Raw genomic sequence first — 12,049 nt, forward strand, 5'->3', positions numbered from 1 at the left:
CTGCAGAAAAAAGAAAGTCAGGCAGTTGACAAGTAAGCAAAAAATGTTTTTTATGTTGTTGTTTAAAACACCACTTTTGAAGAAAACAATGCATATAGTTATGTAGTGTGAGGTCTGATGTTTTGAGAAAATTAACTTTTTCAATCCTTTCAATGTTTTTTGAATTTTTTTTACTGAAATGTGTCCTATGGTGTGATATAGAAAGAATTAAGAATATAGGGATGTCGCACCAAAGGACAACAGAAATGAACACTTTTCTAATGGTTCCAAAAAAGTTAAATATTTGAACAATTCTGAGACAAAATCTTACCATGTGCAGATGACATGGTCTTCACTGGGGTCCTTCAACTAATTCAACTTGTCAGTGGAATTGCCCAATTTAATAATATCAGGATATGGTGTCACACGGGAGGACATGGTTTTCAGTGACAAAATGTATCAATACCTACGCTTTTAGAAATATATGGATGTAGAAAATTAAAATAGACACTTGTAAAATTATGCATAACATTTGTAGCTTTTCTTTTTAATTGATAAAAGTTGTAATTTATTGAACCATGCTTGAGACAGTCACACCATAGTACAATTTTGAGATTTGACTCAAAAATGTTAACAAATCTAAAGACAAAGCAGTTTTTATATCAACAGGTCCATGTAAGAATAATAAATGTTTTGTTTAACCATTTACTGCATTTTAAACGATGACAATACTAATTATATTCATTTACATCTTGTGTGATGGTGAAAATGCCATGTCACGTTAACAACTCTCATACATGTTTAGAATGACATGAGGGTGATGAGTAAATTACAGAATTCTCATTTTTGGGTGAACTATCCCTTTAAGAGTCAAAAGTGGAACTGGCACATTAATGTGTTGAACAGCAATAAGAAAGATATGAATCGAGAAGTTAATGAGAAGGTAACATGCAAAGGAAAGCTCCCTCTGGAGTTATTAGCTATTCCCAAAACATGAAACATCTTTTTGTCCAAATCTCTCTATCCTTTTACCTTGACCTGAGGCAGAGTTCTCATTTGAGGAGACCCAACCCCTTTCCTTTTTTCCTTTCCACACCCCCACGACGATTTATTGCCCATACAGCGGTAGAGACTGTGACATTTGAGTACATCACATATGCTGCCCACCTCCAAAAAGCATTACTCACAGTGTGACAGCCCTGCTCTGAGTGCGGTTTAAAAGAGCTTGCTCAGACTCATGTACACTCAGTGGACTCCCAGGCACACGAGGCACGGTGGCTGTGTAACAACACAGGGAGAAAAAAGCCCCCACAAGGGATCTTGGTGGCTGTGGAACATCTGATTTACTTCAAAATAATCTGATTACATGCAGAGACAGACTAACATACACACCAGCATTAACATCAGAATGTATGCGCCCAGGGCCGTGTTGGCCCTCTGCCTGCCCTGCTTTTTGAGTGGGAATGTGTTTGGTTATGAATATGGAGAGGATTACTCCGATTCCTACTATAATGAAATCTCCAATGGTGACCGCCTGCAAAGTAAGTATTTTTCCATTCCAGAAGTCTCTTCATTTTATTTATAAATGTTTCTGTACAGAATTTTGATTCTCGTTTGACTTTTTTAAAAATAACTGGCGGCATGGCAAATAACTTTAAAAGAAATGTTTAGTAAATGGGTATATGTGAACAAACTTTATGTATCTGTGTGTGTATTATTATTGCTTCTTTCAAGTTAATATTGATAAGGTATAAACGACACGTGGTGGTATAACTGGTCATCATTTCTTGTAAATTTTCTTTTCACTATTTTTAAAATTTTGCTAGTCCATTTTAGATGGTCTTAACGTGTAGCAAATTAATATTAAAAGTTCAAATATTTCATGTAGAAGATTTTTTGTTGCATTTTTTAAATAATATTTAGCTTTTCACAAGTTTTAAAGGGATAGTTCACCCAAAAATGAACATTTTGTCATAATTTACTCACCCTCAAGTTTCTTTGTTCTGCTGAAAACAAAATAATATATTTTGAAGAATGTTTGTAAGCAAGCAGATAGAGCAACCATTGACAACCATAGTATTTTTTCCCCTACTGTGGTAGTCAGTGGTTGCTTTGTTACAAACATTCTTCAAAATATCTTCTTTTGTGTTCAGCAGAACAAAGATACTCATAGAGGGTTGGAACAACTTGAGGGTGAGTAAATGATGACAGAATTGTCCTTTTTGGGTGAACTATCCCTTTAATGTTATTACAGTGTGCCAACTTAAAATTAAAATCATATCAATATTCCATATAATCTATAAAATGATATGATTTCATAAAACCTGCATGTTTTAGATATGGCATATCAGACCACACGATATGGCAACATTCTAAAAGTATTTAATGTCAACAACCCAAATGTATAATTCATCTGTATTTGTAAATAACAATGATATGAAAGTATAATGTGTCGTGTGTCATGAGTCATGACCCATAGCTTAAAAAAAAGGGAAGAAAAGGGTTAGCAGGTTTCATGACATTTGACATTTACATACCATTCCACTGACGCTTTCTCCTGCAAACCTAAGCCTGGAGCTTGGACATATTAACCAGAAGATGCTTATGAGCATAAGGTTATTAATTTTCTGAGATCTTGACTGAGAGTTTAGTTAGGTACTGAGGAACAAGCAAAGCCGCAGTTAGCCATTCTTGTGCCTGCTACAAAACCTTCATCCCTGGGAAGAAGAAAGCATGACAACAAACCATAAAATGTTCATGTTATTTATTTAATTAAAAGTACATTTTGTTAAGGATTATTACTTGATGTTGGTACCTTTTCAGTCACGTAGCATCAACACAGAGCATTAAAAGTCCTACTCTTTATTCACAGCACCTACGCAAAAACCCTGTCCACCCCAAGACCTCTCCCGCTGGGACAAACTTTTCATCATGCTGGAGGACTCTCAGATGAAGCAAGACATGCTCTTGCAGCAGAGTGAAGACATGGTTAAGGCGGAGATGGACACCATACGGAAGGAGCTCCGTAAGCTTAACAACAACAAAGCGTGCGTCCAAGCTTCAGAAAACACCTGCAAATGTATAAGTGAACAGATGAACCACAATCTGAACCAAGCCATGGAGCAGCTCAGAGAGGCTGCAGATATGTATCAAGCCCAAAACAATGAAACGTTGCAGCAGCTCATTCAGTTCAGCAGGAACCAGGCCTCCCGTCTCACCAAACTGGAGAGCAACTCACTGCTAGGAGCAGGTCTGGGACAGGTGGCCATGAAGTCTTTCTCCGCTTATCCAAAGGAACAAGAAGCAAGCAATGCAGATGGCGGGAAGCTGGAGAGAGCACTAATGGCCACAGCTGCGGATCTCCAAAGGGTACATGCCCAGCTGGCCCTTTTCCAAAGAACAACGGCACACCGTTATCTGCCCTCAGGTAGATGTTTCAACTATACGAAAACAAATTCATGATGATTTCACTGTTTTTAATTTAATATACTTTGGCGATTTGGTTAGGGCATAGGGAACAGACAGAGCAGACAGACATATACATTTGTCTTATCCATTTTTATATATTTAAAACTTTAATTAATTCCTGTGATAAAAAAGCAGAAATTTCAGCATCATTACTCCAGATCCTTCATAAATCATTCTAATATGCTGAATTGGTGCTGAAGAAACATGTCTTATTATTATCACTGTTGAGAACAGTTTTTGCAGCTTAATATATTTGTGGAAACCCTTATAAATGCTACATAGTGCGCATTAAAGGGGTCATGAATTGAGAAATCAACTTTCCCTTGAGCTTTTGATATATAAAAGGTCATAGTAATATAAGAATATCCTGTAAATTTCAGAGCTGAAAACTTCCTTGTTAGTCAAAGAAAAGCTTTTATTTACACCTGGCCCAGCAAACGATCGATTTCAGAATATGCCACACCTTGACTAGCCTGGCTCCGCCCTCCTACGTACTTCCGCTCAGTTTTCATTTTTCTTCAGTACTCCGTCTGGGACTGCGGTATATTCGTAGGTTTTCTCGGAAAAAATTTTTACCGGTCCAATCAGCAAACAGAGGGAGTGGCTGAGAACGATGACGTTGATGTTGTGCACTAGTTTGAGTTGTAGTTCAGTAATGGCGGCGGAGAAAGAGGTGAACGAAGCCATTCATTCCGTTGTGGCATCGCTGCCGAATATCCAGAAGTTAAAGCCGGAGAAAGAACAATCTTAGCTGAGTTTTGTTGGTGGCCATGATGTTGTGGCCCTCCTCCCCACGGGGTTCGGGAAAAGTTTGATTTTCCAGCTCGCTCTGTTAGTGGTGAAGGACTTATTCGGACGGTAATTGTTTCTCGTGGGGTCTGAAGGTATTGGCATCATTTACAGGGGCTAGTCAGGGATTTTATTGCCGTCTGTCTCCCACCACCCGCGTAAAAATCCCCAGCCGAATTACCTACTGTTTTAGACAAACACCAAGGTTGTGTGGTCATTTAATTGCTGTCCGAATCCACGTCTTCAAGACTAGTTTTCAAGACTATATCACTTCAAAATTCACTGTTTATATCCTTTTTGACCACTGCAGAGCACCGTGCGGTTGCGCTTCGCTGTAATTTGGATGCATTTCTAGACTTGTATTTCTTTAAATGCTGGCAAGTATTTACAAGATCAATATATTTAATCATCGCTCAAAAAATAAAAATAAAAGCACGTGAACGTGAATTTGGCCGTTATTTACAGCAGCATGTATTCTCATCATACCAAGCATATGACATTTTATTTACAGCATACAATCATGTTGCGGACCACGTGAGCAGCACGTTCCCGATCACAAAACTCTCCCCTGCACCGTGATCAAATCACAATCCACAAGCACAAGTTTTAGGTTTTATCACTGAGGTGGCATGCACAATCTGCACAGTTATTTTTACGGACTTCCATGTGAGAAACAGAGGCGAATGGCACATGACATACGTCAGAACCAAACATTAGCGATTGGTTATGGCAGATCCAGAGTGGCTCTGGGCAGATCCAATAGTTTTAAACTTCAACAGAGTTCCCACCTTCAAGGAAGTAAACGCTTGTCAATGGAGAGTGGCCAGACTCTCTGTACAAATGAAATGTACGAGAGTCTGGTAAGAGCAGGCTAAACCTTGACGTCATCGTGTGGCGAAACGCCGCCTCAACAGAAAAAGAACAACGCCTGATTCTGTAGCTCCGCCCACCGACTTGTGCCACCAACATGATATAGGCCTACATAGAGCTAAACCGCATCGAATTTCTAAGCAGTAAACATACCACATAAGCTTCATTCGGATTCCAATATTATGAATGCATGGATGAACTTTATTTTTAAGGAATACCCAGCTCACGTGGGGAAGACATTACGCGTCTTTTCCTTCATTTAACCACGGATTCGTTTGTAAACAAGAGACTGGATTTACAGACAGGATGAGATTACATGAATATATGAAGCAACACACTTATGTGAGTAATGATAGTATTGTTTCTTAATACTTAGTATTGATGGTAATACAGATAGTATTGATTATCTGTACATGTCTAACTGAACATACCTTAGCACGCTGGCAAAGGCTGGAGAATCCTTTATTTGTGGTGTTGTGGTTCATTGCGATTCGAGATCAGACATGTTTATTGGCCAGTGCTCGCAAGCAAAAACGTAAGCCCGGTCTGCCGACAGGCTATCTTAAATAGTGAAATAACATTCCTTTCTTGATGTGGGCTGTTCACTCACTTGACTTGATATTTGAAGGGCGCGCGCGTGTGTGTGTGTATGGTTCGCGGTTATATTCATCGATCGGGTGGGCCAAGTAACGTTAATAAAAAAATAACATTCCAATCAATCTCGGGTGGATGAGAGATGAATCATTGTGTTTGTTTGATAAAGACATTTTGCGAGCCCTCTGGGCGATTCATTCCAGTTGCTGTTTCCCCACTGACCACAGGGGAGCCGAAGCTCATTAAATATGCAAATCTTATCCAATCCTAGCCCTGGGCGTTTACTTCCAAGTCTTCAGTGCGGCACGACCATAAAAACTGAGCGTTTCTTGAGAGAGCCAGGGCAGAAAATAGCCTATTACTTATTCGTTATGATTCATTATGAACCACGCAAACGTCATAAGTTGACCTCAGACAACAGTATAAAAAATATAAAAAGCCAGTTCATGACCCCTTTAAATTGATCAAAAGTGACGGTAAAGACATTTATACATTTACAAAATAATTGTTAGATAAATGCTGTTTTTTTTTACTTTCTATTCATCAAAGAATCCTGAAAAAATATATCACAAAAATAATAAGCAGCAAAACCATTGATACATTTTTTTACATTATTAACTGAAATTATTAATTTATTATCAAAACACACAAAAAAATCATAATGATTCCAAACTTTTGACCAGTCCGGTAGTGTGTATAGGTTATGTATAATAGCCTCACTTTTCTGTGTTCCTGAGAAATAATAAATAAATCCTTTGCAAATACCTCAGAATATTGTACTTTGTCAGTATTTGCAAGCTAATTTAGTGCAATAATTAATCTTATTATTTTTTTTACTAACTCTCATTCTCTTTTTTAAGGCTGTGAAATGGCTTTATTATTCCCAATGCGCTCCAAGCACATCTTTGCAGAAATAACACCCTCCATGTCTATGTCCCTACAATCATTCACCATCTGTCTGTGGGCTAAAGTGACTCAGTCTCTGACTAAAACAGTGCTTTTCTCTTATGGAACCAAGAAAAAAACTCAAGAGCTCCAGCTTTTCTTGGCAAGGCGCTCTGTGCTCTTCACGGTTGGCGATGAGACCCATCTAGTGGAAGCTCACAGCGTAGTAACAGATGGGCAGTGGGGACACTTCTGTGCAGCTTGGAGCTCGGAGCAAGGGCTGGCCACTTTGTGGGTGAACGGAGAGAACGTTGCCAGAGTGACTGGAGTAGCCGAGGGGCACGTATTGTCCGGTGATGGGTTCATTCTGCTCGGGCAAGAGCGCAGCCGGTCGGGTATCTACAGAGATCTGGACTCGTCGGTTGCCTTCACTGGAAAAATGACAGGGGTTAACATGTGGGACCACGTGCTGGAAGCAGAAAGGATTAAAGAGTACGCCAATCACGATGGATCCTGTGATTGCCGCGGGAATGTGATTGGATGGGGTGTTTCAGAGATCATTCCACATGGTGGCGCTCAATATATCAACTGAGACTGCACCAATATTCATCACAACAAAATGTTGTATATTATATTGTATATCAATGATTTTGTAATTAGCTTCTTTTTCATTCCAAATAAAAAGCACTGCTTAAAGGGATATTCTACCCCAAAAAAATATTTTACTCACCCTTATGTTATTCCTTGTTCTGTGGAGCACAAAACAAATTCTCATTGTTTTTGTCCAATGAAAATCAACGAGGTGCAATGGACTTTAATGGTATATCAAAAACAGCTGAAATATTCTTCAAAATATCTTCTTTTGTGCTCCACAGAACAAAGAAAATCCAGCAGGTTTGGAACAACATGAAGGTGATGATGATTTAGAATAATTTTTTGGGCGAACTCTCCTTTTTGACCTTAAAACACTGTACACAACGCCAATTAAAATAGTTTAATTGTGTATTATTTTTTTGTACTTTAGTACATTAAAGAGTAAATTGCATTAACATGTAAATAAATTAAATGAGTAAAAAGCTAATAAATTCTAGCAATGTGGCTCAGTCAGCATAATTGATGGACTACAAATAGCAGAACTGCTTCTCTGTTGTTCCAAATTTACATTTTAATGACTTAAGGTGGGGCAAGTCTGGATTTATTTACAGCACCACGCTGGACATGACTGTTTACATTGTTCACCAATAATTAGAAACAGATTTTCCTGCTCTTGTAGTTTAGTAATTTACAATGTTTCTCAGTCTCATTGCTGCATAGGTGTTGCTCCATACGACTATTGCCAGTTCGTCCAGTCTGACCACAAATAATATTAAGTTAACCCAAACAAGGCGTGTGCTTAAACTATAGAGACAGTAACTCTGAAATGACACCCACAAGTGTATGTGTAATTATTGCTACAATGAGCTGTATTTTCCAGTGGTGTGTGAGGCATATGTTGACTGACTTGACTTTGTCTTGACAACCTAGAGGCAATGTTTCACCAGTTTGAAGGCCTAAAACATCAATTTAAATGACTGTTTATATATAGACAAAAATAAGTTGATGCAAATGTGTTCACTTGTTGTTTCTGCATTCTGGTTTACTTCTGGCACTTTTATTTCCAAGGAGTTGAATTTTTTTATTAAAATTAGCAGTTTTGAAAATGTTTGTAGGACACATTAAAACTGACATGGAAACTTTAGCAACTCCTCAAATATTTTTTTTTTCTTTTTCAAATGCCACATCATGTGTAAACTTAATTGTTTAATCATTGTCACAGAATAATTTTAGGAGCTTTTTGTTTCTGATGTCAGAACTTTTAAATCAATGAATGGACCCTTTTCACATTTCCGGGGTTCTCAGAAGCGGAAGTCATCTTAGGTAAACTACAATGGAAATTACATCAAACATAATTGTTGCATTCCCATTTGCCCCAATAGCAAAATAAAAAATCTGTGATAACATTTCTATGACTTTCCCAAAAAAAAATTTCGAAAATAAATATGGAGAGATTGATTACATTGTCCAGAAGAGAGAAATATGTCTTTTTTTCAATCATTCCCTATTATTACAAACCCTCACATAGCAGCATTAACTGGTTTTCTGTAATTTAAAGGGATAGTTCACCCTAAAATGAAAATTTGAAGTTTATCTGCTTATCCCCAAGGCATCCAAGATATAGGTGACTATGTTTCTTCAGCAGAACACCAATGAAGATTTTTAACTCCAACCGTTGCAGTCTGTCAGTCGTATAATGCATGTGAATGGTAACAAAAAACTCTCAGAGAGTAAAAAAACATGCACAGACAAATCCAAACTAAACCCTGCGGCTCGTGACGACACATTGATGTCTTAAGACACGAAACGATCGGTTTGTGTGAGAAACCGAACAGTATTTATATCATTTTTACCTCTAATACACCACTATATCCAACAGCCTTGAGCGCGCGATCACTTCCGTACGTGAGGTCTTTACACGATCTGGTGTAGTTTACGCAAACGGCGGAAGTGATAAACATCAAATTTTCATTTTCGGGGTGAACTTTCCCTTTAAATGACAGAAAGAAAGAATACACAGTATAGTGTTATAAATGTACATTATATGTTTATTTTTTATTAAATAATATGAAACAGGGTTAAGGTTAACCCATTTTAATGAAAGATATGTTTTACGTTGGATTCACACAATGTAGTAAAACTGTGACAAAAAATGCTGATGCAAGATACTTGCAATTTATCTGCATAATGTACTCTGAAACACCTAAAATAATACTAAAAGAAAACATTATGAATGTTAAAATTCATCCCACAGAAAGTACATTTTCAGGGTCTGTGTGACAGATAAGTTGATGATCAAATGATCTGCCATTCATCTCTCCAGGAGATGCTGTTACTGATGATTTTAGTTACATTGAGCCATAATTCTGATTTAATTCATATCTAGATTTTACGTTCACACACACCTGTGTTGTAGTGTTCTGAGGTTGAGAGCTCATGAACTTCACAGGCAAGCACAAAATGTTCAGCACACTTTTTAAAACTTGTTTTTGACGAAATGCCGGTGGACATTGGAGGTGGCAAAGGAAATTGCCGACCATTCACCAAAGGACAAGGGGTCAAGATTCATTATGAGCCTGCGGGATTTCTTCACTATACCTTCTTTTTTAATTTTGAATTGCGTTAGTCATGGAAGGAGCGAACAGCATCTATGTCATCCCACTCATTCAGTGTTCAAAAGTGGCTTTGTCATGCCGGTGGACATTGAAGGTGGCAAAGGAAATCTTCAAGGTCCATCTTTGCTGGCCATTTACCAATAGACAAGGGTTCAGATCCCTCATGAATCTGGCAGGGTTTCTTTACTGCCTTCTTTCTGTCCTTTGACTTGTGTTCCAGCTTGTCATGAAAGGAGCGAATAGGATTTATGTCATCCCAGCGTTCACAGCAGGCTTCACGGTTATAGTAGATCTTACGCAGTGAGCACATCACATCTGACTGTCTCTCTAGTTTTCCAGCAGAGTCATTGCTCAAGTCGATGTCCTCATCCCAGATAGCAGCAGTAGACTGGAAAGCGGTTTAATCAGGCATGGAATCACCACCGCTAAAGAGAAAGACTCAACCGTTTTTACAAAATTAATGGCACCCACAGCGCTTGTCCATTCACAGAGCGCATGGTAGGACGGCAGATCTGCCTTTTAAAACTCCTCTGCTCCTGAACTCTTCTCTCTGGAGCGGGCTTCTCCTCTCTGGAGTCTATCACTTCATCCCACTTGATCTGCATCCAGTAGTCGTCGTCAGCCCATGAGACAAAGGACTGCAAAGCACTATCCATCGCTAGCTTGTCAATTTCACAGCTGCACAACTCAGACATATATCAAAGAAATATGCTGATGATGTCACAGGCCACTGATTTGCAAACATGATAAAAGTTCAATGACAAAACTGGTAGAGGTCTCGGATCCCCTTGTTTCAGATTACCATCCATGGAAGCTTTTCATCTGAATTTCATGTACTAATTTAATTTGTTGCAGCCAGAAATGAGGAAATTAGTCTAAATTAGAAATTGGACAATAACAGAATTGTTATTATGAGTAATTAAAAAGATGTAATTTTGTCAAATTATGCAAAAAGCGTGACAATATAAAATGCAATGGAATTAGCCACAGCAATACAAAGTAGTTGTATTTTATACACTACACATTTTATTCCAGCAATGTTTGAAATTGTATTATACGTCATCTCCATACAACACTAGCCTAGTACAGTTTTTTCAATTCTTTTAACAATTTTCCTACACTCTTAACGCAGTTAGCACAACATCTGTCTGTGTAGGCTATAAAATTAACACATTTATTGTTGCTTTTACATAAAATGCATATTGTTAACACAAATTGAATATGCTTGAACTTCTTTTACACACAAGCTCAACTAAGACCATGGTTTTTGCAAAACAATAGATTTTTACTGCCAAATTTACCAATGCTTTAACACTGGATGTCAGAACAGATAACACCATGTTCTAAACCCAACCTTATAGGCTAAAGTAAACAACTGGTCATATTGAGAATTGAAACAAATATATTCCTGTATTTTATTCCATTGTTCCAGAGAAAGAGCTGATTGAAGTTATGAATTCCCATCTAGGAATTGTTCAGGTGTTGATGTTCTTTCAGTCACGTGACCATATGGTATACAGTCAAAGAGGACCTCTTTGGGCTTATCTTGTATGAAAAAGGAACAATATAGAGCAACACAAAGAAAGTAAGAAAAATGCCTGCACGAGGGAGAGGAAAATGAGTACCAGGGCAAGGGAAAGGATTTGGACAAGGGCAAGGGAGAGGAATACCTGGACAAGGGCAAGGTATTGAGGAGTTAGAATGCATGGTGGCGCTCAAAGAAGGCCAGAATTAGGGTAACTGATGAAATAAGAGCTACTATCATAGACCATTTCATAAACCACAGGCTATCATACAGAGAGGCTGGTGAACGAGAACAGCCAAATCTCAGCCGGGACACAGTGGCATCCATTACGAGAAACCAACAGGTAGGATATTGTATAAGGGCTTCTCCTACTGCAAAGTGTAAATAATTGTACCATGTATTACAGTGATTGTATGCCGCTGGTCCCTAATTGTATTTTGTCTATCTAAGGATTCAACATCTACCTCCCTCAGGGGGCAGAGGAAAGCTCCTAAATGAAGAACAGGAACTTGCTATTATCAACATGGTGATTGCTGATAATGAAATAAAACCGAAGGGCATTCTATAAAGCTACTCTGAGATGGGTCATTTATTTTTTTGTATTGAATTTCTGCAGCAAAATAAACAAAATGCATGCCTTTACTAAACCCAACAAAACAAAAATGTGGAGAGTCTTCAGAAGACACCCAATCTATGATCAATAAAATATACTATTGTCAGGGGCGCTGCT

At 38.2% G+C, this 12,049-nt stretch overlaps 1 protein-coding gene across 1 annotated transcript; it reads left to right on the forward strand.

Moving 5' to 3' along the window:
- The first annotated feature begins 1,160 nt into the window (after positions 1-1,160).
- On the forward strand, positions 1,161-8,648 carry ptx3b (pentraxin 3, long b). The gene is made up of 3 exons (XM_079819399.1): positions 1,161-1,520; positions 2,852-3,406; positions 6,561-8,648. Exons 1-3 carry the CDS (start codon positions 1,346-1,348, stop codon positions 7,175-7,177), a joined length of 1,347 nt encoding a protein of 448 aa, XP_079675525.1. The 5' UTR covers positions 1,161-1,345; the 3' UTR covers positions 7,178-8,648.
- The last annotated feature ends 3,401 nt before the right edge of the window (positions 8,649-12,049 follow it).

This window comes from Gobio gobio (assembly GCF_949357685.1).
Source record: "Gobio gobio genome assembly, chromosome: 6".
Taxonomy (NCBI): domain Eukaryota; kingdom Metazoa; phylum Chordata; class Actinopteri; order Cypriniformes; family Gobionidae; genus Gobio; species Gobio gobio.

Excerpts from the sequence above, each read along its gene's own strand:
- ptx3b (XM_079819399.1), top strand. The coding sequence starts at position 1,346 with ATGCAGAGACAGACTAACATACACACCAGCATTAACATCAGAATGTAT. Across the intron at positions 1,521-2,851 it reads CAATGGTGACCGCCTGCAAA|CACCTACGCAAAAACCCTGT; the intron begins GTAAGTATTTTT and ends CTTTATTCACAG. Across the intron at positions 3,407-6,560 it reads ACACCGTTATCTGCCCTCAG|GCTGTGAAATGGCTTTATTA; the intron begins GTAGATGTTTCA and ends CTCTTTTTTAAG.